This window comes from Lipotes vexillifer, unplaced genomic scaffold (genome assembly GCF_000442215.2).
Source record: "Lipotes vexillifer unplaced genomic scaffold, Lipotes_vexillifer_v1.1 scaffold534, whole genome shotgun sequence".
Lineage (NCBI taxonomy): Eukaryota > Metazoa > Chordata > Mammalia > Artiodactyla > Lipotidae > Lipotes > Lipotes vexillifer.
In genome coordinates, this window is record NW_006787833.1 from 677,471 (window position 1) to 702,248 (window position 24,778).

The window sequence follows — 24,778 nt, forward strand, 5'->3', positions numbered from 1 at the left end:
CCCTTATAGCACTAGAGTTAAATACTTCCTAAATTTAGTTTCAAAATGAAAATTCAAGAAAATAAGTTTTCCTTTAATTTATGTTATTTAATAAACACTTTATTTGTGTTTTAAAAAGTAGAGTTCGTTGCCCCATCAAAGCTATGTTTATCAATAATTTTGGCACAATTACCTAAAAATGGAATGAAAATTACAAGATCATAATCTGAATACACAGATTATACCCTTTGGATTAGTTGAGAGAGTATTAATACTTAACCTTGAAATGTGTGAATTTGAAGGCTCACATTCACTTACTTCTGAGAGTTAGGCTACGTTCTAGGTAGTTTTGAATATTGAGTTTTAATGATATATGGCTTTGTTCTTCAGAAATTTATCGTTAGTATATGAAAATCTCTCCCCAGTTTTATCAAGGGATGTATCTGTTTGATTGAGCATATAATCATTCTCTAATATTATTATTGCTGTGATCATTTGTTTCTTGATCATTGTCACGTTGATTATTAAAGGTCCCTTTCTTTTCTTTGTATTCTTGTGATATTTTGCTTTTCTCTAATAATGTCAGAACACTGAAGGAGTAACGTAGTGCACGTGGCTATAGGTCCTCAACTGTAGAATCGGAGCTAACCGGTGAGATTTTCTGTGCAAACTGGCATTTGAAATTGGTGGTTTGCAGATAGTATAATGTCTGAGCACTGGGAGACAACTCATAGCGTTTAATGGAATATATTTTCCCCTGCCCTGTTGTGTAGTCGTTGAGACCCACGGTACCTACCTGCCTAATAGATGTAACTTCTCGCAGGCAACCAAAACAACAAAATTCTTCTTTAGAAATCCTTGGTGGGCAAAAATGTGACCTAAATATTTTTAAGAAGAAAGAGTTTTATTCCCTTGTTCCAGCAAAGGAAGATTTTGAAGACCCACAAATGTAGGCTTGTCCATACCAAAGCTTACAAATGGTGTCCCAGCCACCAGTGGAGACGCAGTGTAGTAGAAACGCATCTCTGAACCACATTTTTCAGAGACAGCGTTTTTGATGTAGTATTTATTTTCCCATTCTCTTTTACTGCACATCATACAATATGAAAAAGACTCGAGAAGAGGCCTGCACAGGCCTTATTCAAGGCATTAAGTTTGGCGGAATTTGGCGCTGACTCCCAGGACTACCCTGTACCTAGAAGTCCCTAGCATGGTTTTGTTGAAAATTCAGCTGACGGAAATGCCACCACTGGCTTGAAGACTTTTTTCAGAATTTAATGTTTTTATTTCTTCTTCAAATCCTTTACATGGCTTCTGTTCGTTTGATACTTGCTGATGACTAACTGGAGGAATAACAGAGTCTTTATTATGAATTTCATGCTGACTTTTGAATGTTCAACAAAGCCATGTTGTTATTCATTTTTAGCCCTCACATAGGACTTTGTGTTTTTAAACTGTTGAATTTAAAGGCCAAGATTTCTGTCCCTCCCAAATGCTAAAGTTAGAAAAACAGAAGCATGGAATGTTTAATACACTTTTCTAAACAAGCAAATTAGACTGATGTCTGAGTCGTGCTAAGCTATTCTGCTCTGCACCAATTCACAGGAATTTGATGCCTGTTTTAATGCAGGCAATTTTCATGACACTTTATGAATTCACTTAAGTATTATTTCACATTTGTTCTAAATGGAAACCGTTTCCCTATAAAGATGCTGCACCAACTACATGTGTATATATGCATGTATGTGTGCGTGTGCCTGTATACTCACATACATATAGGTTTCTCACACTCACATACATATAGGCTTCTTTTTTTTATAAATTTATTTATTTTTTATTTTCATTTTTGGCTGCGTTGGGTCTTTGTTGCTGCGCGCACTTTCTCTAGTTGCGGTGAGCAGGGGCTACTCTTCGTTGTGGTGCGCGGGCTTCTCATTGCAGTGGCTTCTCTCATTGCAGAGCACGGGCTCTAGGCGTGCAGGCTCAGTAGTTGTGGCACGCCAGCTCAGTAGTTGTGGCTCGCGGGCTCTAGAGCACAGGCTCAGTAGTTGTGGCGCACGGGCTTAGTTGCTCCGTGGCATGTGGGATCTTCCCGGGCTAGGGCTCGAACCCGTGTCCCCTGCATTGGCAGGCAGATTCTTAACCCCTGCGCCACCAGGGAAGCCCCATAGGTTTCTTTGTAACCTAGCTGTTTCCCTAAAGGAAAATCTCACACACATCTTGGAGCAATTATGATATATATGACAGTGGTTCCTAACAATCATTATTATTTTTTCCAGCGTGTGAGAATGTGGTGATTGTGAATCAGACCTATGGCATCTTAGAGAGTATACATTATCCAAATCCCTATTCTGTCAATCAGCATTGCAACTGGACCATCCAAGCAACAACTGGAAACACTGTGAATTATACGTTTTTAGCCTTTGAATTGGAACATCACACAAACTGCTCCACCGACTACTTAGAGGTATGTGTTCTGAAGCTAAATAAATCACTGCATTTTCAGCTCAAGTTAGCAAGCCAAGCTAAAAGTCATCATGCTTTGTAGAACCGAATCTCTCACTCTGCCCTACATGTATGCCAACTACCCATGGTATTTGAACAGGTATATTTCATGTCTCTTTCACTGCATCATCTTGATAGTAAGGATATTTAATCTACTAAATTATATTCACAAATAACTATGGTTGTAGGTTTCAGTGTAACTTCTGGACTGAGTAATCTCATATTGCTTAAATAATGCAGAAATAGAAGGATAGCTTCTGGGTTTTGTTGGTTGTTTTTATGTTCTCTGTAAACAAGAAATCAGATGATTTTGATTCTTGTTTTTTATTTTTAAACTTAAGTTCATTTCAGTTAATTTTTCTTTTTGTAAAATGGAAGTTTCTATTTGTTACAGTAATGACCACCAATAACATTTATTGAACTTTTCATATACAATGCTATGTGATAAAAGTTGCTTGAGAGTTAGATAACCCAAAATATGAGGTCATCTGCTACTTTTATGATAAAATATTTTATTTACCAAAGCTTTTTTGCTAACTTGCCTATGCAGCTTTGTAGAGATATAGATTGAACAGGTAGGCAGCTACTTACTTTACTTTACAAATGTAGTTATACATTCATATATAAAATTATATGTTTTATAAACTATTATATTAGTTTAGAATATTATTTTCCACTTTCACTCTTCATGAAACAATTTTGCTCAGGCTATTTACATATATTTTGCCATCTAGTTTTCATCATTAATAAAATCACTTTTTGAGTCCTCTAACACATCATCTTTTATCTCCGTCTACATTGCTAATATATAATACTTCTGAATCTACGTATGATGTTTTCACTAGAAATCTTTTCTGAAGAGACCAGTACCCACTCTGATAACGTTAGGACATTTCCCCTCATCCCATCTGTCCACAACACAATTGTTTAGTGTCTTTCTCTTTAAAGTGGTCAGTGATTTTTGGAAGTCTTGCTTGCAAAGGCTTCCAACGGTCAGCACATGTAACTTTGAGGACATATTCCCAGGGAAAAACCCATTATCTTTGTAAAAGTTTCCTAACTCTCTTTTTTACCAATTCTTTAAAACAAACTAGCGTTGATCGAGGTCATTTGAGTTTGACATATTTTTTCCAAATTGTACTTTTGTTCAAAACAAAGAAGGGAAAGCTTCCCTTACTTTGAGAGACTTTGTGAGGTGCCGAATATATGGATTCCCTTGTTTTTGAAGGATACTTTCTTTGGGTAAAAAAAAATCTTGCTTTATATTTAGAAAAGCTCGGTATCGTAGAAACAGTAGGCATGGTGTTTACCCATCAGAAAGTTATATTTACTAGTATTCAAAGAAAATATGAGACAACGTAAAACAAACAAAAACAAGCATGAAACTGACAGTCGTTTTAAAGTCTCCTTTTCTTGATCTAGTGCTCAGGTGGTCTTCACAAGCTAACAGTGGCATGTTTGTCTCATTCCGTTACCTGGAGTGATCACCTTTTCCTTTTTTTCACATGGTGAGACACTGTTCATTCTTTAGGAAAAAAAAAGGCACAGGTTGCTTTCAAAGCCACGTGTTCATACCACAAACCCAGCAGTCTATCATATCATATCTGTGACTGTGTCCACATGCCCTACTGGACCATGAGCTTTCTGAAGGTGTGAGCTGTCTCTGATTAACTTTGTAACCCAGGCACTGATTACAGAGTTGGGATCTTATAGGGGTTCAGTAAGTTCAGTTTAAACTGAATATCGCAGGCATATTTTAGCATCAGCTTAAGGAGAGCTATTAATTAACGAGAAAGAACTGAATTCCAAACTGGCCTTTTTGTATAATCTCTACACAGTCACTGCAGTTCAGCCACTTCAAGCACAACCCAAAATACAATTCGTGGGCATGAAGAGTGTGGCACATTTAACAATCTGCTGGGTGCCTTACTTGATAAAGCACAGTGGAGAGAGCAGGGAGGGGAGGAAGCTTTTGAACTGGGTTTTAAAGGAGGCTTTGGCAGAAAGAGTGGGGAGGAACTGAGCTGAAACCTTTCCAGGGACCGGACTCCAGCTCTTTGGACTTACTTGAGGGTGGAATGGTAACAAAAAGGCCCATCAGATAATTTTTGGAAGTGCTCGAAAACTGTCAAATGAAAAATACTTGTTTCAACAATGGCTGAGCCACTAATCAGAGGGCGTCCACAGATGATGTGTATCTTATGCAACATTGATGGTGAAAGCAGCAAAAACACAGAATGAGAACCAGAAGTTCAGCAAAGGCTTCCAAAGAATCACACTGTTGCCAGAGAGAGGAGAGGTTTTCCATTTCTGTAAGCCAAGGGGCAAGACCAGAGCAATCGCTACAATGGCTGGTTTATGATGGAAATTTTGAAAGCACAAATAACCCCTTAAGGAGAGAAAAGCCACAAACACAAAATCTAGTTTCCATTATTTTAATAACTTCTAGTTCAAGGGTTTTTTCAAGTGACTTAGCCAAGACCAAAGTGAGTAGCTATTACTGCAGCCAGAATTGAGTTATTTTGAATTAACAGAATTGAAACTATGAAAGGACTTATTAGGTGCTGGTTGGACACTGGGCCCAGCCTTGCTGAGAGGTGTGGGTTGGTAAAGATCCCACTGGGAAGCAAATCCATCCTTTATTACTTTGTCCTCTGGGCAAAATGAAATGATTCAGATTTGGACATAAAATACTCAGTGGAAGGAAGGGTCATTTGCTTAAAGGAGTAAGACCATATTGCCCATGCAATTTGGGAAAGTCAACCTTAAGGATTTCTTTTGTATTTTATAACTTGATTTCACTTTTTCATTTTTATTTTGAGTCTGAGGCTCTATGTGGAAGAAGAGATTTTTCATAGGTATTGAATATACAAACAAAAGTGATGGATCTGGGAGAAATCAGCACAGAGAGGTACAGGAAATCCAGAGCCAGTGTTAGGTGAACTGGGAGCATGTGGGTGGGGAGAAGAGGAAAGAGGAAAACTACGAGGTTGTTGTGTCATATGGAAGCTGAGGGGAGAGACTGTGACACAAGGTGACACGGAGAGATGCTGCCAAGACGTCCAGAAAGATCAGCTCTCATGGGATACCCTTCTCTTCGTGTTCTCTTGTATGTCAGTGTCTCTTAAAATGTGGCACTGGATTGGATTCAACGCTCCGACTAACCTGGCGTTGGACCATATTATCTGGTTCTTGTGCTCTGGTATTGTAGGTTTGTTGTTAGCCAAGTCGTAATGTTGGGTGATACTAAACACCTGTAATCTCCAGGTCACTTTTACATGAATGGCAGTGGCTTCATAGCCAAACACAGGATATTATTTCTATTAAGTTATATTTCACTATTTTGCCTTAGAACTCCATCTCATCATGATTCCTCTAAATCCTGATTCTCTGGTCTTTAGAGCATTATTCATTTGCATATAAACTCATTGACCATTGGCCTATGACTTCTCCAAAAATAATTGATAAAAATATCAAAAAGGTGCTACCTGTTTCAAATATTCTAAAATGATAGGTTTCTCGGATTAAAATGCATCTGCATTTTCGGGATAGCACTATTCAAACAACTTGGTAATAATAATAGCTGGTATTTATTGAACACATTATTTGCTAGGTAATTCTCGCAGCAACCGTGTGATGTAGGAAATATCATTTTCCCATTTGACAGGTGAGGAAATTGAGACAAAGCCAGGTTGTCTTTAGTCACAAAGGTTATAGTAGCAAAGCCAGGCCTTCCACCAGGCTCTGTGGCTCTGGACTGATGCTCTGAGCCGTGACACCACACATACTCCATGCGTGTTCTCTTCCGTAATTGTCACTCTCAGAGGTGACAGGAGGGGGTTTCCATGGAACCCTCAGGTTGACCACTCTAGTGACACTGTCACCAAGAGGAATTCTTGTTATTTAGCATGACATTTTCATAGGGAAGCAGTGGTCATTTGCTATATCTTTGCTACATACTGACAACTTACGTTCAGTGTCCAATTGAGAATTTTTCCCGAAATTACCATCAAGCTTACGCATCTGTGAGATTCCAGAATAAATCTTTCCCACATTTTGGAAGCTGAAACATTTTCCCTTCAGACCTCTGGCAGTCCTCCTGTTCTGTCTTATACTCTTGGTTGCAGGTACACACTCAAACTAACCCATGGAGAAAAGATTAGTGTTTGTTTGGGAAAGGACTGTTCCTCTAAGAAAGGGAGAATCCTCAAGACACACGGCATCAACTGAAAAGCCGGGAGGGGGCGGGACCCAAGGGGGCTCAGTAGCATCTCCTTTCTTTCTCCTTTCTTCTGGCTTTTTTGCTTCTCCCTGCGTATGTGTAGTCCGTTTCTATCTTTCATCCCCAAAGCTTCCTCTGAGTTTCTGCAGCCTCACAGTTTTAGCTTAAAAAAGGCCACCCCAGCCATGACACTACGTGACCATGGACCTCAAGTGCTTACAACCACCTAGACTTGCCCTTGACAAATTACAAGGATGGGTGGCTCATCTTTTTCAGTTTGACGACAAGGCATGGATCTAGGCCGCCTATGGATGAGCACCCCTCTAGGCGGCATGGCCAGCTCTGCCCAGGAGTGGTGAGGTCCACTCCCCTGGCCTGCATAGCTCAGAGTTCACGTCTGTGGGAAGAGGCAGAACCTTCCAGCAGGGATGAGGATTCCGCCGGCATGCTAAAGCATTGTTCTGTTCTTTTTTTTTCTTTTGGCTGTGCCCTGCGGCTTGTGGGATCTTAGTTCTCCAACTAGGGATTGAACCCGGGCCCTCGGCAGTGAAAGCGCGGAGTCCTAACCACTGGACCACCGGGGAGTTCCCCTAAAGTATTGTTTTGAATTACCCATGAAGCGAACAAGATTACAAAATCAGTTCTGCAATGACCGCACCTCGCAGTTCAATAGGATGTAATGCACTTGAACCTGGAAAAATTCATGTAAAGGAATTGACTGTCTTATATTCTAAATTGGATTTCAGTGTTTCTTCTTCCAGTTTCAAAATCATACAAGGAATCTTTCTACTTCGTCTTCACCACATTACACTATCTACTGTAAGCACTGGTCCAACTCACATTTTCATCTTTCTTTTGCCCCAGTCATAGCTTTAAAAAATAGACATTTTTTTTTCCTAATTGTACCATATCCTGAAGTTTAGCTAATTTGTATGTGTGCTCATAAAATGGTCAGAAGGGTCCTGGGTAGCCCCATGGGTTTTTTTCTTAGATTGGGTTCTTCTGAGGTTTTCCCTTTTACTGCTCCCCAAATTATTCCTGACTTTGTGGACAGAGTTTAATTTTTTAAGAATTTGTCATTTTTCTTGAATTTCCTTTCCTTTATCTATTGTTTTTCTTTGTTCTTTTAAAAAATTTTTTAAAAGATTTTGGCTGTGTTAGGTCTTCATTGATGCATGTGGACTTTCTCTAGTTGTGGTGAGCGGGGGCTACTCTTCGTTGCAGTGCACGGGTTTCTCACTGTGGTGGCTTCTCTTGTTGCGGAGCATGGGCTCTAGGCATGCAGGCTTCAGTAGCTGCAGCACGTCGTGGGTTCAGTAGTTGCGACACACAGGCCCTAGAGCACGCAGGCTTCAGTAGTTGTGGCACACGGGCTCAGTAGTTGTGGCTCACTGGCTCTAGAGCACAGGCTCAGTAGTTGTGGCACACGGGCTTAGTTGCTCTGCAGCATATGGGATCTTCCCGGCCCAGGGATTGCATTGGCAGGCGGATTCTCAACCACTGCGCCGCCAGGGAAGTCCCTAATTTTTAATTTTTAAATTGTTTTTGGCCCCTGGGCTCATATCTCCTTGCAAAGTCTCACTCTCTCAAACCTCAAGCCCATGACTGATGTGTCCCATTATCACAGGCCCTAGGGAAATTGATCACTCTCTCCTAACGCTTTGGTCACTTGTACAGTAACAACCGCTTCTCTGCTGGTCAGGATTAGTCCGTGAGAGCACTTCTCTATTCGCAGACCCCACCCCAGACCCACTCAGTCAAAATCCCTGGGAATCCCAACAGGGCAAACCCCACCTAAGCCTTAGTCCAGGACCTGAGGCCACTGTCTGTCATTCATTTCCATCGTGACAGCGCATTTTATCCTCACTTCAAAGCTCTCTCCTGGGAAGCTGTAAGTATTTTAATAGGTATCTTCTTAACATATACCTTCGAGTGCTATTACATGTTTCTTTTTCAGTAGGTCTTACTTTTCCATTGCTACAGCTGAATAATGTGCTTTGACTCACCAAGGCCTGGTGATACTGTTATGTTTATCTCATTACATAAAAATGTCAGATTCACTTTACAGCGTGTGAATTCTGATTCTAAACTTTCTCCACTTTCTTTATTTGGCATCTTTGCCACTATCATCTTGCATGACATCCTTTCATATCTTTCTGATGCCTTCCCCTTTCCACTTATGTCCGTTTCAAGTCCCCTCAGTTATGTCAGTGACTTCTGTCAAACGCATTTCCCTCTAGTCTTTATAAGATTCACTTCATGTCTTGCCAACTCCTCTTTCTGATGTCATCCTGTTCACCAGATGTTTATATCATTGCTTATTGCACTTCCATGTCCTCCTTTCAGTGACAGAATAAGCCGCTGCTAATGAAAAAAATGCATGAAAACATTACTAGTGTCCCTCAGTCTTCCAGTCCTATATCCATGTGTCTAAGTCTGCAGCCTGGGCAGCATTTTCCATAACTGCAACTGTGCAACATCAGACCCGCAAGCCGTTGTAATTAGTTAAGGAATACTAGCTGTTTTATGGAGAACTTGGAAATTCTTAGATGCTTAGTACAATACAAGTTTATTTCTCAATCATGTTAGAGACCAATGTAGGTATTCCTTTGCTTTCCACATAGTGATTCAGGAAGCCAGACAAAGGGGAAGTTGATTTGGGGAAACCACTTAGCTCTGTCTGCCACACGTGTTGACAGACGTTTTACAAACAAAGAGACCTAAATTCTAATAAATTTGGGAAATGCTGAATCAAACACAATGTAACAGGGTCAGTTGTTTTGTTCTGTTTTTGCTGTAGTATTTCCTCAGGCTGTTACCATCCTACATATGCATCATTCATTCATTTATCCACTCATTCAGTCATTCAAGTATAATTTAGACACATAGGCTGTGGAAATAAAACCGTTGTAGCATCAGTTTTTCTTGTTTTCATGGAGGAGACAGATCTTAATTTATCACACAATACAAAGTTAGTCACAAGCCGTGTGAAGTGCTATCGGGGAATATTATCGGAAGCTCCAGAGACACGATGCAGGAGGACCCGGCTCGCCATGGGTCAGAGGAGGCATACCTGGGGAAGGGTAACTGAGCAAGGTGTCAGGGAGCTGTAGGTTTCACTAAGGCAAGTTGTGTTTGAGGAACTATCAAAGGTAAACAAAACCAGACACTAGTTAAAGTGGAAAGAACATTTTTTTTTTTTTTTTGCGGTACGCGGGCCTCTCACTGCCGTGGCCTCTCCCGTTGCGGAGCACAGGCTCCGGACGCGCAGGCCCAGCGGCCATGGCTCACGGGCCCAGCCGCTCCGCGGCATGTGGGATCCTCCCGGACCGGGGCACGAACCCGCGTCCCCTGCATCGGCAGGCGGACTCTCAGCCACTGCGCCACCAGGGAAGCCCGGAAAGAACATATTTTAATCAGCATTATGCTCCTGCAATAGGGAAGAGGTCCAGCATGAACTGAACTGAACTTCAATTTGTACAGAGATGACCGGGTGTTTTAAAGGGAGAATCAGGGAGCTGGGAGGGGACCAGCGGGGCCTCGAGCAGAGTCAGGGATGTGAAAAACTAGTGAGCGTTGGTCACTATGAGCGTGGTTAGGCCTCTGTGTCTGTGTCTGGCAGTGATGGAGGTAAGGATTCAATCCTCTCACAGAGACTGGGAGGCAAGGGGCCTGTCCTTCCTAATGGTTTCATTTCAAAGGAATGGAGTTTAGATCCTTGAGAAAGACACTCTGAGCTGTAGGAGATACATATAGAACACACGCCTCAGGAGGCCAGGAGAAGGACTCGCAAGTTTAAGCCCCTTTATTTCGTATGTGCTCCAGGAAAGGGTGGTCGGGGCCTATCCTCAGGTGTTGGCTGGAACAAACAGTAAATCCTTTAGGCGGCCTTGAGCTTTCTCAGGCGGGCACTTTTAGGGGGGCTGGGGTCATCCTGGGGATGTGACCTTGACCTGTTAGAAACTACGTTCATGTTTGTTTTGGTCCTTGAATTTGGGGAGAATAAGTGGATGAAATCATTTGTGCTGAGACTCTTCATTCTTTATAGGCCAAGGCTGAGGCTTAGTTGGGAGGAAGGCTCAGAGGAGCTTGGCTCGAGTTGGGTCGAGGAGAACATCTGTCAGAACCAAAAGGACACAGCGTGTCTGAGGCCAAGGCTGCGGCTCCCAGCTGGGCAGGGACCTGCAGATTAGAGCCCTGTGTGCAGGTGCAGAGTTCCAGTGACCGCTTGGGGCAGCAAGAGATCTTTCAAGAGTGAGCAGAGACAGCGTGCTGGATTGGCACTTTGCCACACTCTGGCTTCGAGGATAAGTGGGAGGGGTAAGAGGAACTTTGGAGATTCAGAAAGAGGATTGCTGCGGTTCGGGTGCGAGACGGCCAGCCCTTCACAGGGCTGTGGAGGGAGAATGTGTCAACGACAGGGGATTTGAGAGCACCTGGGGGGGTAGAATCAACCGAACTGGACGAACACTGGATGGGGTGGGTGTGGTAACACAACGAAAAGAAAGACATCAGGATACAGCCTAACAGAACTGCGTGCAGAGCAACAACCGGGAGAGGCAGAGGGGCCTCCCTCAGGGTGGGGACACTCAGGGGGACACGAAAGGCAACATTCCAGATGGATTCCATCTTGGCCCAGAATTCTAACACCTATTGGACATTTGTAATCCACAGAACATTCTTAGGGAAACATTATTCTAGAGATGTTTTCCAAAATTTTTTTCCCATTTTTATTCTCATACAAAGAAGCAAAATGTTCAAGTTCATGAGAGATTATAAAATTCCCCTTCACATCTCAAACGTCTCTTTTGAGAATTACGGTAATCATAACACATTTTAAATCAACTACACTCCAATAAAAATTTAAAAAAAAAGAATCACAGTAATCAATGTCTACTATGTGCCAGCCACTCTTATAGACACCTTGATAGATAATTGTTGCTTATCTTCAGGATAATTTAGCAGTTGGGTGGTTTTGTGGTCATTTACAGACAGGAGAACTGGGCCTCAGGTAAGCAACAATACTCACTCTAAGATCACACTGCCAGGAGGTGATAGACCCAGGTCGCTCTAACCAGCAGGCTCTGAAGTCCACTTGGGTGCAAAGCTTTGCTCTTTCTCACTAGCTGTGACCTTGGGCACAGAATTTAACCTCTGGCTTCCTCGGCTTCCTCATGTATTAAATGGCAAAAATACTTACAACTACTCACGAAGTTGTTATAAGATCAAATGAAGCGATCTGCACAGCTGGCAAGTATGAGTACTCCAGAAATGTTTATTATCCCTCCCCCATGCTCATCCCACAGAGAGGATAACTCCCTCTTGGCCATTCAGATTCTTCCTCCTACCTTTCAGGACGTTGTCTCTCCATCTCTTGGACAAGTCGTCTCCCTTTCTCGTGACTCGTCGGTTATGAGTGTCCGTTCCTCCCTCCTGAGGTCCGACTTCCTCTCCCAGGCACAGCCTGGGTCTGTTTGGCTCCAAAAGTTCAGAGTCTGTTCTCTTTCTCTTCCAAGTGTCCTTCCTCCACCATTCAGCTCTTGGGAGGACTTTGACTTCTTTTATCCTTTTAAAGACTTTGCATCCTCTCTAATAAGCAAAGTGTCCACAGATGTCTGTGTTTTCATCACTGCTGGTCTCATGAAGACACAGCTGATTCTGTACAGATCTCACAAACAATGACCTCAGTTTCCCAACTTTTTGGTTTAAAGGTAAACCACAGTTGGAAGCGGCTCCAGACCCTCATCTTTCTGTTGTTCTTGGGGAGTTCCCTGGAATTTGAACTGCTCAGGCCAGCTCTCTTCTATCTGCAGACTATTGTGGATGCTAATAATAAACTAAGATTTAGTACCTCACCTTGCTCACTCACTGGAGGATGTCTTGGTTTAGTATACTTTGTTTTACTTTGGTATAGTATACTTTGGTATACTTTGTTTTTACTTTGGTATAGTATAGACTTTGTTTACTTTGGTATAGTATAGACTCTGGAGCCAGGTAGCCTGGGTTTAAACCCGGACTTCGCCACTAACTAGCCAGGAAATGTTGAGCAAGTTATTTAGCTTCTAAGTGGCCCACTTTCCCCATCTGTAAAATGGGATAGTCAGCACGAAAGAGTTTTTATATATAAAGAGACTGGCACATAGTAAACACTTACATAATGTCTTTTTTTGTTTGTTTCCTTTTTTGCGGTACGCGGGCCTCTCACTGTTGTGGCCTCTCCCATTGCGGAGCACAGGCTCCGGACGCGCAGGCTTAGCGGCCATGGCTCACGGGCCCAGCCGCTCCGCGGCACGTGGGATCTTCCCGGACCGGGGCACGAACCCACGTCCCCTGCATCGGCAGGCAGACTCTCAACCACTGCGCCACCAGGGAAGCCCATATAATGTCATTATTTGCCCCAGCACCTTAGTAAGGTATAAAGAAATTCTTAAATAGAGAGCCTTCAGTTCTTTAGGCTGAGATATAAATAACGGTTCATTTCTCAAGACATTTCATTTTCCTCTTGCTTTCTGTCTACAGCCTGCTTCACTACTGCATTTGACAATTCTCACAAAGGGTAAATGATAAATGATAAAGCCAACATTTTGGTCCACTTATTTTATTCCAAGCTCTATTAAGAAATATAGTGAAGAAAATGTTGATTCCATTGAATAACAGGAGTTTGGGGTAGTATCACTGTTACTTAAAAAAATATTTTTGTTACTCTCTGTTATCACAGAGAATGAGGACTTTGCTGTATTTTTGAATTTAACAATTCTTTTTTTAAAAAAATAATTACCAATGAAGGAAGCAAGAACAATTCTTCTCGAGTTGTTGATGCCTTTCAAAATGTTGAATCACCTCTCTATACCTGTTTCCAGAATTCTAAAATGGGGATAAAAATGTTATCTGCGTCATAGAGCTGCTAGGAATTTTATTTTATTATTTTAAAACATAAATTTATTTATATTTTTTTATTTTTGGCTGCATTGGGTCTTTGTTGCTGCACACGGGCTTTTCTCCAGTTGCGGCGATCGGGGGCTACTCTTCGTTGCGGTGCGCGGGCTTCTCACTGCGGTGGCTTCTCTTGTTGCGAAGCACGGGCTCTAGAGTGCAGGCTCAGTAGTTGTGGCGCACGGGCTCAGTAGCTGTGGCTCGCGGGCTCTAGAGCACAGGCTCAGTAGTTGTGGCGCACGGGCTCAGTAGCTGTGGCTCGCGGGCTCTAGAGCACAGGCTCAGTAGTTGTGGCGCACGGGCTCAGTAGCTGTGGCTCGCGGGCTCTAGAGCACAGGCTCAGTAGTTGTGGCGCATGGGCTTAGTTGTTCCCCAGCATGTGGGATCTTCTCGGACCAGGGCTCGAACCTGTGTCCCCTGAATTGGCAGGAGGATTCTTAACCACTGTGCCACCAGGGAAGCCCCTAGGAATTTTAATTTGATTAGGTAATAACATGGAAAGGGCTTAGAGTGATACTCAGCACAGAGTAATTGCTAATAAATATTATTTATCATTTTCTTAAACATAAACACAATTGCATGGGTTATTTGATTTCCAAAACAGCCTTCCTAGCCTGATTAGCATAGATTGGCCCCACCTGTTGAAAGCAGGGCTCCCTTTCCCTGGCCTCACAGATTTCCTCCAAAGGCCACAGGGCCTGGGTATCTGAATCGAAGAGTGGAGTAGTTAAAATCCTGTTTGCTGGCTGGAGAAATGCAGAGAAGCAGAGGAGATCTGATGTCTTATCAGTGATTGATCTGCACTGACTCTGTTATCATGGCACTTCCATGGCACACTTCCTGGGCAGATGAGTCATGTTTCCTGGAACTGTCTGTTAGAGGAAGTTTGCTTCTAGGATGCCTGGCATTTTGCTTAGAATTCAGAGATAAGCTATTTCAATTCTAAGGACAACCGCTGTTCAAAACCACACGTAAAAAGGGAAAACAGTGTGCCAAACGATTCAGTTGAAGACTCCCTACCGGATATGAATCTAGCATTGGAGGAAGCAGGATCATGATTCAAAAGGAGTTTAGAATGAAGCGTATCCATTGGTTAATTAAGCCAAATACTTTGTAGTGTCATTAAGTGCACCAAGAAGCATTTTAGAAGAATTTTAAGACTCCCAAGTAAAATGCCCAAGTAAAATGTGAGTTTTTTTAATTACAGAAAATTAAAAGGAGAGATGTTTATTTCAGTGTGATCAAAATCCCTTTCCTCAAAGGCAAATGCTGATCATTTGTCACCATCCCTCACAATGAAGAATTTTCATGTGATTGCATTAATTTGCTGCAGTTGAGGCAAATGCAGCAGCCTTCAAAAGAGAGCCTTTGCTCTCAGATTCAGAAGAAACTGTGTGTTTCCCCCTCTCAGTATCCTCTCAAACATGAAGGACAGGATCAGGTTAAATAATAATCAGACCTACCAATAATTTCCACACTACCCGCAAGCCAGTGAAAATTCCATTTGATGCTCAAAACTTGAAATTGCTCTATCCATACTTGCTTTTCTGGTGGTCCTCACCGAGCTCTGCTTCTCAGACCACAGGCATCGAGTGCATGCAAGGTCTCTTCCATCATTCAACAGACACATGGCACGAAGCAGAAGGCTAAATTCAGAAACTAGTGGTCACTGTTGTGGATGTCAGTTAATCGCACGGATTGACTATGTTTTACAGTGGGAACAACTGCCACCCGCAACATTTCAGAATTTTTTCAAAAATGACATCTTTACCCTTCAGTTCTTACATGTACGTATGTACTGAACAGGCCTTCTCCCACCCTCCCTCAATTGGGGAAGAGCCTGCATGGCAGAGCTTTCGGTCCTTCCAGCTCCAGGTTCTAAGATTTCATGCTGTGCTATAGGTCCCTCCCTGTTTCTGAGTCCATCTGTAGCAGATGGTTAGGCTTTGAAGAGGCAGAATAATTTTTTTTAAATGTTGAGTGCTTCACATTAGCGGTAGAGTTGGCAGAGGGAAGGCTGCGGTTCGTGGAATTAAATGTTCATGTACATACGAGGGAGAATATGCTTGGCCTTTCAAAGCATTTCACTTCCCACTAGGGAGGGAATTACGCACTTACTGGTCCATCAGTGACTATCAAAACTTATGTTTGTGAGAGCTTTTTAGTCCCTGAACATCTGAAAGAATGCTTTTTTAATAACGAATTAGTCTAATTAATAATAAAAACCTAGTTATGATTAAAAAAGGAAGCATTGGGGACAAAATATGGTTTTAAATTAATGCTGGAGGAGATTATAATAATATTTTAATGGACTAATTTTCATGGATAATCTTGAGACACATAAAAATGATTATGGAGACAGACAATATAATATTTTTAGTAGACCAGCTGGGTATCTGAGAACCTAAAAGCGTATGGAATTCTGACACTGGAAGAACATTACCAGTGCATATCTACACTGCTATGTCAGTAGGTCCCGAGAGACAATGCTTTAAAAATAAACTTACCTGATTACATAGGAATACAGTCATTGCAGACATTTTAGAGGATATAGAAAAACCTAGATAAAATAAAAATAACCTAAATTACATCATTACTGATAATATTTGGTGGTACTTATTTCCTGTAGTTCCATCCTATATACTTATTTTATTTTAATATTTGAAGGGGATCATTTTGTACATACTGTCCTATCATGACTTTTTTACATGTAACAGTAGCTTGCGAATGTTTCTCCTTGTTACTTATTTATCTCCTTGTTACACCACAGCATTTGCAACATCGAATGTTCCACCATCACAATACAGCCACCCATTCTTGTTGTAAAACACATAGAATCTTTGCACATTTCCACTATTATAAACAATGCTGAGATAAAACATCTTTGTAGTTAAACCTTTGCATACATCCATGATTAAACAATGATTAAACAAATGAACAAACCCAAATCGGCCTTTGTGGCTTCTAAAATAAGTAATATGTAGAAAGCAAAAATAAATATCAATGAGCTATTAAGAGGGGACAGCAACTAGCCACCCCATGGAAAGGAGACTATATGGTCTGTGTTTGAGACAGACCTGTAATTCAGAGTGACACAAAATAACTCAGAATGTGGTCTTTCAGTGGTGTTTCTTTGTCTCCTACAAAGCCCAGCACTGAGCCATTGTTTCCTTTTAGATGGTACCTCATGCTTCCTGCTGCAGCCTGCAGCGCATGGCAGTGCGGCTTTTCCCGGGCTGGGGGAGATGTGTGCCTCTGTATCCGAGGGCACTGTGAGAGCGCCCCCGTGTCTCACGGGGAGCCTTCACCTCCCAGGGCCATCACAGAGCCCTCTAGAGCCTACCATGCTCTGCTGATGTGCTTTCCTTTAAACATCTGCCTAATTTACCTCCCACAATTGGATTCTTTATTTACCCCCTGAGGCTCTTCTCACCCACAATGGGAGCCTTTTACCCTACTTGATGAATCTTGCTTGGTAATTTCTCCTATTGTTACAGGAACATTTCAAAGCCCTTCAAATTTAAGGTAAACTCTGAAAGTTCCAAGTTTATCCAGGAGATTTGTTTGTAAACATTGGACAACAATGTTCTCAACAGCGGTTCTAATAAAGCGGTTCCCATAGTTCCTGGTACAGTTGTTTTTTGGGTGGGGAAAATTGGAAGAGGTGCTCCAAGAATTCACCAGTTCCCACTCCTCTGGAGTTCCAGGGGCCAAGCAGCCAGAGCAGCAGGCTGGCCCGACAGAAAGGGGAGAGGAGGCTGCGACAGGAAAAAACACAGGTAGAGCCACTTTGCTTACCGGTGGTCTCTCCCTGATCCGCTCACCAGGGCAGCCTTGACAGATTTCCCAGTGTCCTCTTCGCCACCAGCCCTGCCATGATCCACCATCTCCCTCCACTCAGACACATACTCCATGGTCAGTCTGCCCCACTGTATGATCTGCACTGGGCTCTGCACCCCACACACAAAACCAGGTCGTCATAGCAACACGCTGCCCCTGCCGGCCATCCATCTCGCAAGTGATTCATTGTTTTGTTGCTTCCCCGTCTGGTCTGCCAGGGATGATTTCTGAGAAATATTTTATGTGAGTCAGTTCAAGTTCTTTCTACCTACCCCTCATATTTTTTCTCTCAAAAGTATTTCTGTTATGGTTTCTTTAGAAACAAGGTTGGTTCCCTTTGCCTCTGACCAAGAGTTAGAATAACATTTGGGGTACTTTCCATATGCCAGGACTCATCCTCAACCTATTACCTGGTTTGTCTCATTTGCTAAGCACAACAACCCTATGAGATAAGTACCATTAAGATGCCAGGTTTACAAAGAAATCTTAGCTTATGGAGGTTAAGTAATTTTCACAAGATTATATTCTAAGCAAATTTTAGAGCTAGACTGGACTTTGAATCTAGAGCCTGACACTGACCACATTGAATATACTCTAGTGTGTTCCTACAGTAAAATTACTGTCCGGCTCTCAGTTGAAATATAATCTTCTACTAGTGACATTGACTTCAAAAAGCCACTCTGTGAACTCACTGAGTATAGTTCTCAGAAATGTAACTATCTTCTTTACATTGACCAGAATTTTTGCTCTCTAAAGCTATCAGGGATTCTCTACTATACCTAGAATTCTCCCTCACGGCAGATGAATTATTTCAATTACATATTAAACTCTAAAGGATAAAGTTCTTTTGGGGTTTCTAAAGATTTGTAATAGGAACTGGACCAAAATTTTCTTCTGGAAGTTTCTCCATATTTTAATGATACCATCTCAAAGACACTCTTGATTTAATTTCTTTATATGGACTATATTTAATTCTTCTTATGATTAAACCTCCACTATAAAAGTGTTTTTCTTCCAGAAAAATTTCAAGTAAATAGGAAAAACAGTAGTTAGAAAAAGTGTGAATTCGATGCTGATCTAAAATAGAAAGGGCTAAGTTTTAGTTGTTACTCACTGTGATTCTAAAGTGGGTTTAGAAAAGAAGTCTATCTATACATCCCAAACTGAGATAGGAGACAATTAGTTATAATTTCATTCATTAGGATCACAAATTTTCAAAATCATAAAACCATTTAGCAACAAAGAGGCCCTTGAAAAGCACACTTCTGTTCTGAGAGTTCTTGCAGTTCATAAAGTTGATTCTTGCTGAGGGAACAGGTTACACTTTAGCTGACCCTGGGTCTCTCCAGACTTGAGTTCCAGTGATTCATAAAGTACCTACAAAAACCTTAATCTTACAAAAATCTCACTCTGTCAGTGATATGTCTTTGGTTTTCTGTCTTCCATTGTGTATGCATGGGTCTGTACTATTTAGGAGTCCACGGATCATTTCATGTTGCAACCATAGTCAGAAATCTCTGATGGTCTCATCAACTCTGCATGCACCAGATTATCAAACCCATGCAAAGGAAGTAGATAGAAATTGGCAAGCGAGACTCTTCTGCAAGAGATTTCCTTCCTCTCTGAGTGCTGTGAGAGTGGTTGAGGTGTTTCAGGGTGGCGCGGGGGCGGAAGATCTAAAACACAAAAACCCTAAACGAATCTTCTCCTGAAGAGGATAACTGAAAAGATTCTACACAGCAGGTTTTGTACATGTACATATCCACATCTGAAGATACATTAAATGGCAACTTGCAAATGTAAACAGCATTTCAAGTATTAAAAAAAACCCAAACCTCTAGACACAGTTATACAAATTCGATCTTCATATTCAAAGTAAGAATCTCAGTCTTTCACTTCTTAATTTCTGCTAGTCCCCTTCCTATGGACTCAAGGCCTCAAATACTGTTCAGATGGGGTAAATCTTGGGGCTTTTTAAAAGCCGGGAATGGTACCCTTAGCGGAACCGAGCCACATGCTGGCCAGGAGTCCCAGTGAGTCACAGCTGGGATGGCCTGTGGTTAACATTCTGCTCTGAAAACAGAATCAGGAACAGCAGGCACCCACTGGTTTCCACGGTAACCGGTATTTGTGTACTTTGAAAAATGACTGTTCCTTTTTGGGTGGTAAATTTAACGCGGGAATGAATTGTTGAGGTGACCTTAGCCATCTGTGTGTGTGAGTATAAACAAAAACCCGTGATTTAATTAAGTATAAACGTTCGAAAGACATAAAATTAGGGGTGTGGGATTTTTTTCTTCTAGAGAGGTATTTTTCTATACTAATTAAGTCATTAATTTATTTGAAAACATTATATTTAAGTATTTTCATCAACGTCTATTTGATGTTTATTTCAACGTATCATTCTCTTCCCTCCAAAGGCAAAAAGAAACTACTTGTTATTCACCACTGTTCCCCCCAGACCCACTCCCTTTGCCCCCAACCCCCATTCCATTCACAGTGTGTTATTTAAGAGCCACTGGGATCAGGGGCTCTCCTTCAATGAAGTAATTCCATCCGGAAGGAAGAAAAAAACATCCCCTCCAAGTCATGTGAAAGTGTCACGTTTCTTAACCCTGCTGGGCTGGGAGGCAGAAGCACTATACTCTTTATGACCGCACACAGAATCTAAACTAGGGCTCCTCAAAGTGTTGCTACCTAGTTTTTCAGAAGATCCACGAAGCTTAAGGCAATTACAGTTCTAGAGAGATCTTACCTCATGTTTTGTTGGATAAAGATGAAGTAATTAAAGTTTTGGTCACTGCAGTACAATCCAAAGTTTGGAATGAGCCTTTGGAGTGGAAACCAGTAGAGCGTTTTCTTGTTTATTATGCTTTGGCGTGAGAACAGTATGTTTATTTTTGTACTAATTAGTCTTGAATTGGAATTCGTACCCTAGGTTTAATAGAAACTCTGTGGCTGAAATAAATACCCTGCAGTGAAGCAGTAATTTAAGAATAAACAGGTTACCATACAGACCCACTTCCCCCTCTACCTCCTGCAGTGGGTGGTGGGTCTGGAGATGGGACATGGAGAGCTGTTTTTTTGTTTCCTCTTCTTTTTCTGTGGCTTTATTCTTTCTCTCATTTTTGTTCCCCCCTCATGTCTTCTGTCAACCACCTACAGTATTAGAAGTTTGATAATAAATACACATATTCAAAGCAGCAGTATTTAAAAAATTAAAAGGACGCTGAAGGGACAGGTCTGAAAACTAAACCTCATCTTTATCATTTGCATAAAGTGCTTAAGTTTAGTACTTAAGAGTGAGTGATATAACGGACTTCTGAGTTTCTCTTTTTAAATCTCAACTGACCTTCCCCGCGTCGCACAGAAATGTACGGCTGATCAGCCTCCCGTTTTGAGAACTCAGTGAGACGACCCAAATTTAGAAATCTGCGAGTTTTATTATGACCTTGAACAAGGCCCTTCTGCAGAGTGGCCACAAAGGATGCAGACCTTTTGCTGCCTGAAAGGAGCATGCTCAAGTTTAGGACTGTAAGACCCTAACATGTATCTAACTGTGCAGCGTTAAAGTAACAATGCAGATTAAGTGCCATTAAAATCAACGCAGCTGTCGGGGAGATGGCTGTGTTCCTTCTCTGAAGCTGTATTGGGAACCTGCCCTGGACAAAGCCCTGTGCTAGGCTGTGAGGGGATGTAAGAGGTAGTCTGGGCTCTAAGGAAACTCGTAATCAGTAGGGGAGAGAGACACACATGCCTATCACCAGAATGTGCCCATTTCCACAAAGAAGCACAAATGAAAAGCTGAGGGGTTTCAAAGGAAAACTAATTTATGACGGGCTACAGGGATTAGGGAAGGCTCCATGGAGGGGCTTTGTAGAATCTGATTAAGAAGCTTTCCATGCTCAAATCAACATGCTTCAAATAGTATTTTCTATCATAACATTTCAATAAATAAAAATCATTTGGTCAGTGTGGAGTTTATTGAATCCAGATGATACATTTACATACAGACCCACACAAGCACATACACTCACACGTGTGTACTCTCCAAGAGAATAATAAAGGAAGTCCATGATCAGACATTTTCCTTTTTTTATAACGGGCAGCTCAGGGCTTCCCTGGTGGCGCAGTGGTTGAGAGTCTGCCTGCCGATGCAGGGGACGCGGGTTCGTGCCCCGGTCCGGGAAGATCCCACATGCCGCGGAGCGGCTGGGCCCGTGAGCCATGGCCACTGAGCCTGCGCTCTGCAACGGGAGAGGCCACAGAGGCCACAGAGGTGAGAGGCCCGCGTAACGCAAAAAAAAAAAAAAATAGTATAATGGGCAGCTCATCCCAAGGGTAACTGGAACAAAGCATTTAATGTGGACATTTGGGGATTAAAAGAAAATGTAGTGGCCTGAGTCATGAGGAAGCCAATCTTTTTGGATTGTCATTATTTTTACCAATTGAAGAGATATGGCAAAGGTGTTTATTTTTTTAGTTTGGAGATATGTATCTGATGAAATTAGGCAGATAAAAGGTACCCAACAGGATGTATAAGTACCTCAGTGGGGAAATGGGCAAAGACCTCAGCAGAAAAGTTGCAAGAGAAGAAAAAGAAATGCCCAGTAAACATGAAAGAGACTTCAACCCCAAAGTAAAACTTAAGACACTTACAAAAAGAAAACAAATTTTCACTACTAGCCCCAGTTTTTAAAATAATAGCAGTCATAAAATATTTCCATAAACTGCTGGTGGGCGAATAAATTGGTATAAACTTTCTGGTAAGAAGTTTAATAATATATATCCAGAGCCATGAAAGATCATGCTCTTTAATTCATTCCCTTTATAGGAATCTTTCCTAAGAGAGATTTAAACTATCAAACAAAGACTTATATTTATTGGCCCCCAGATTGGAAATATCCTAAGTGAACAACAGTAGAATTATAATGTAAATAGAGCATATTAGTAGTATTTTGTGCCACTATTAAAAATGTTTACATAGACTATTTAGTGACAGGCTTAGTGAAAAGCAGGGAACACAATTAAATGTGTAGCCCAAATGGATACACGCACATATTCACATATTCCCCTGCACACATATGTGTATATGTACATATACACAAACAAATGAAAAAAATGTTGGTAAGAGAAGCTTCTGGTATTAACAAAATATTAACTGTGGCTCTCTTCAGTGGGATTAATTTTTGTATCTTCCTTTCAGAGTTTTCCAAAATGTCTAATTGTTTATAGATAGTATTTATTTAAAAAATTTATAGCTTATAGTTATAATACTGTTATTCACTGAACATCTCTCATGTGTGATTCATATGTGAACCCATCTCATCTGGCCCAGCATTTCCTTCTTCTGTGCCTGGATTATATTGGGTTGGCCAAAGTGAACTTTTTGGCCAACCAATAATTTGGAGGGACCTCTCTGTATATAATTATCTATTTTTAATTCCTGTACTCAACCCACCTCAGTAGATTTACCCGTAACTTTTGAACCAAGGAACAGCTTTTGCTGCATTGAGTGGACTTTGCTTTTTCCATCTGACAAGCCCTGTAGGTTTTCACACTGGGAGGTCTCTCTCTGATTGCAGCTCTATGATGGCCCACGGCGCATGGGGCGCTATTGTGGAGCAGACATTCCACCTTCAGGGAGCACCACGGGCTCCAAGCTTCAAGTGCTGTTTTATACTGATGGGGTCGGTCACCATGAGAAAGGATTCCAGATGCAGTGGTTCATCCAAGGTAAGCCCTCTGCTGATCTCAGTTATATTTGGTAGTTGCTATTTGACCAAGAACCGTTCCCTTTGCAATTCTGTATTTGGAAACAGTATCATTCACGAATAGTGGAACTGATCTTCGGTGGCTGTGGGGTGCCCATGGCTGTGGCAGCTTGAAGAGGGATCTCAGTTCCCCGACCAGGGATTGAACCCAGGCGGTGGTGCCGCCCCGGCTCTCGTCTGCTTTGTAAAAACAATTCTAACAAAGAGGTGGAAAACAGTGGAGCAGGTAAAGTGTTTATTAGGAGAGGAATACGTGTGGAGAAAGCACGGGTGGGCTCAGGTTGAGAGAGAGAGAGAGAGAGAGAGAGAGAGAGAGAGAGAGAGAGAGAGAGAGAGAGAGAGAGAGAGAGAGAGAGAGAGAGAGAGAGAGAGAGAGAGAGAGAGAGAGAGAGAGAGAGAGAGAGAGAGAGAGAGAGAGAGAGAGAGAGGGGGAGAGAGAGAGAGAGAGAGAGAGAGAGAGAGAGAGAGCGAGCGAGAGAGAGCGAGCGAGCTGTGCCTCGGGGGTCGTTTAAATCACTTATATGGGGTAGTTCTTCCGGGTCTCCTCTGGCCAATCATCTTGCTTTGTCTGGCTCTGAGTCCGTATTTGGTCTGACTCGGGGCCCTCCCCTGTGTGCACGTGCACTTTTTAGCAAAGATGCATTCCAGCTCAAGGGTCTCTGGGAAGTTGACAGAACACATTATGGCCTGGCGCCCCCTCCCTTCTCTGAGCCCTGAGGACCCTTTCTGTGCATGTGTAGTTTGCGAGGTCTCCTTGACCTCAAGAATGGGAAATAGGGCTTCCCTGGTGGCGCAGTGGTTGAGAGTCCGCCTGCCGATGCAGGGGACACGGGTTCGTGCCCCGGTCCGGGAAGATCCCACATGCCGCGGAGCGGCTGGGCCCGGGAGCCATGGCCGCTGAGCCTGCGCGTCCGGAGCCTGTGCTCCGCAACGGGAGAGGCCACAGCAGTGAGAGGCCCGCGTACCGCAAACAAAAAGAATGGGGAATATATGGTCTCTCTATCTTCTCTCCAAGCCGGGCTCAGCTCCTCCTTGCTCCTTCCATTCTCTTTATCATGGAGCGTCTGTCCACAAGGGACAGATTCCAGCTGCTCAGCCTGGGGTCCATCTATCTCCTGCCTCAGAACCTGCGTGGTAATCTAGTGCCAGGCCTCAGAAAGTTTACGCAGACATTGGTGGCTCTTGGAGAGTTGAATCCTGTTGGAGTTAAGACCAGAAGTGAAGTCCAAGTGGACAGGATTTGGGTAACTGCTTCAGGAGGTGCAGCCGTAAATTGCTTACGAGAAAGGAGGAAGCAGAAGGAAGTTTCTCGGGGTGAAGGCCTGTACCTGGGTGTGGCAAGCAGGTCACAGGGTGCAGGGGGAGTGGAACAGAATGAGATTTAAGACTCACCGTGACACTGAGCAGAGAAGAAGTGATGGAGATAGAAGGGAAGGAAGGAGGGTCGATCAGAGAGAGAAGGGGGAGGGAGAGGACTGGGCTGTGAGGGGAACCTGAGCAGAAAGCTTGAGCCAGTGATGCACTA

At 42.4% G+C, this 24,778-nt stretch overlaps 1 protein-coding gene across 1 annotated transcript in view; it reads left to right on the plus strand.

The window, feature by feature from the left end:
- The window catches only part of CUBN (cubilin), a 273,447-nt gene that overhangs the window by 69,772 nt on the left and 178,897 nt on the right, over nt 1–24,778 (plus strand). Inside the window, exons 27-28 of the mRNA XM_007460874.1 lie at nt 2,259–2,446; nt 23,065–23,215. Of these exons, the coding sequence (XP_007460936.1) occupies nt 2,259–2,446; nt 23,065–23,215 (339 nt within the window). The remainder of the gene's footprint in view (nt 1–2,258; nt 2,447–23,064; nt 23,216–24,778) is intronic.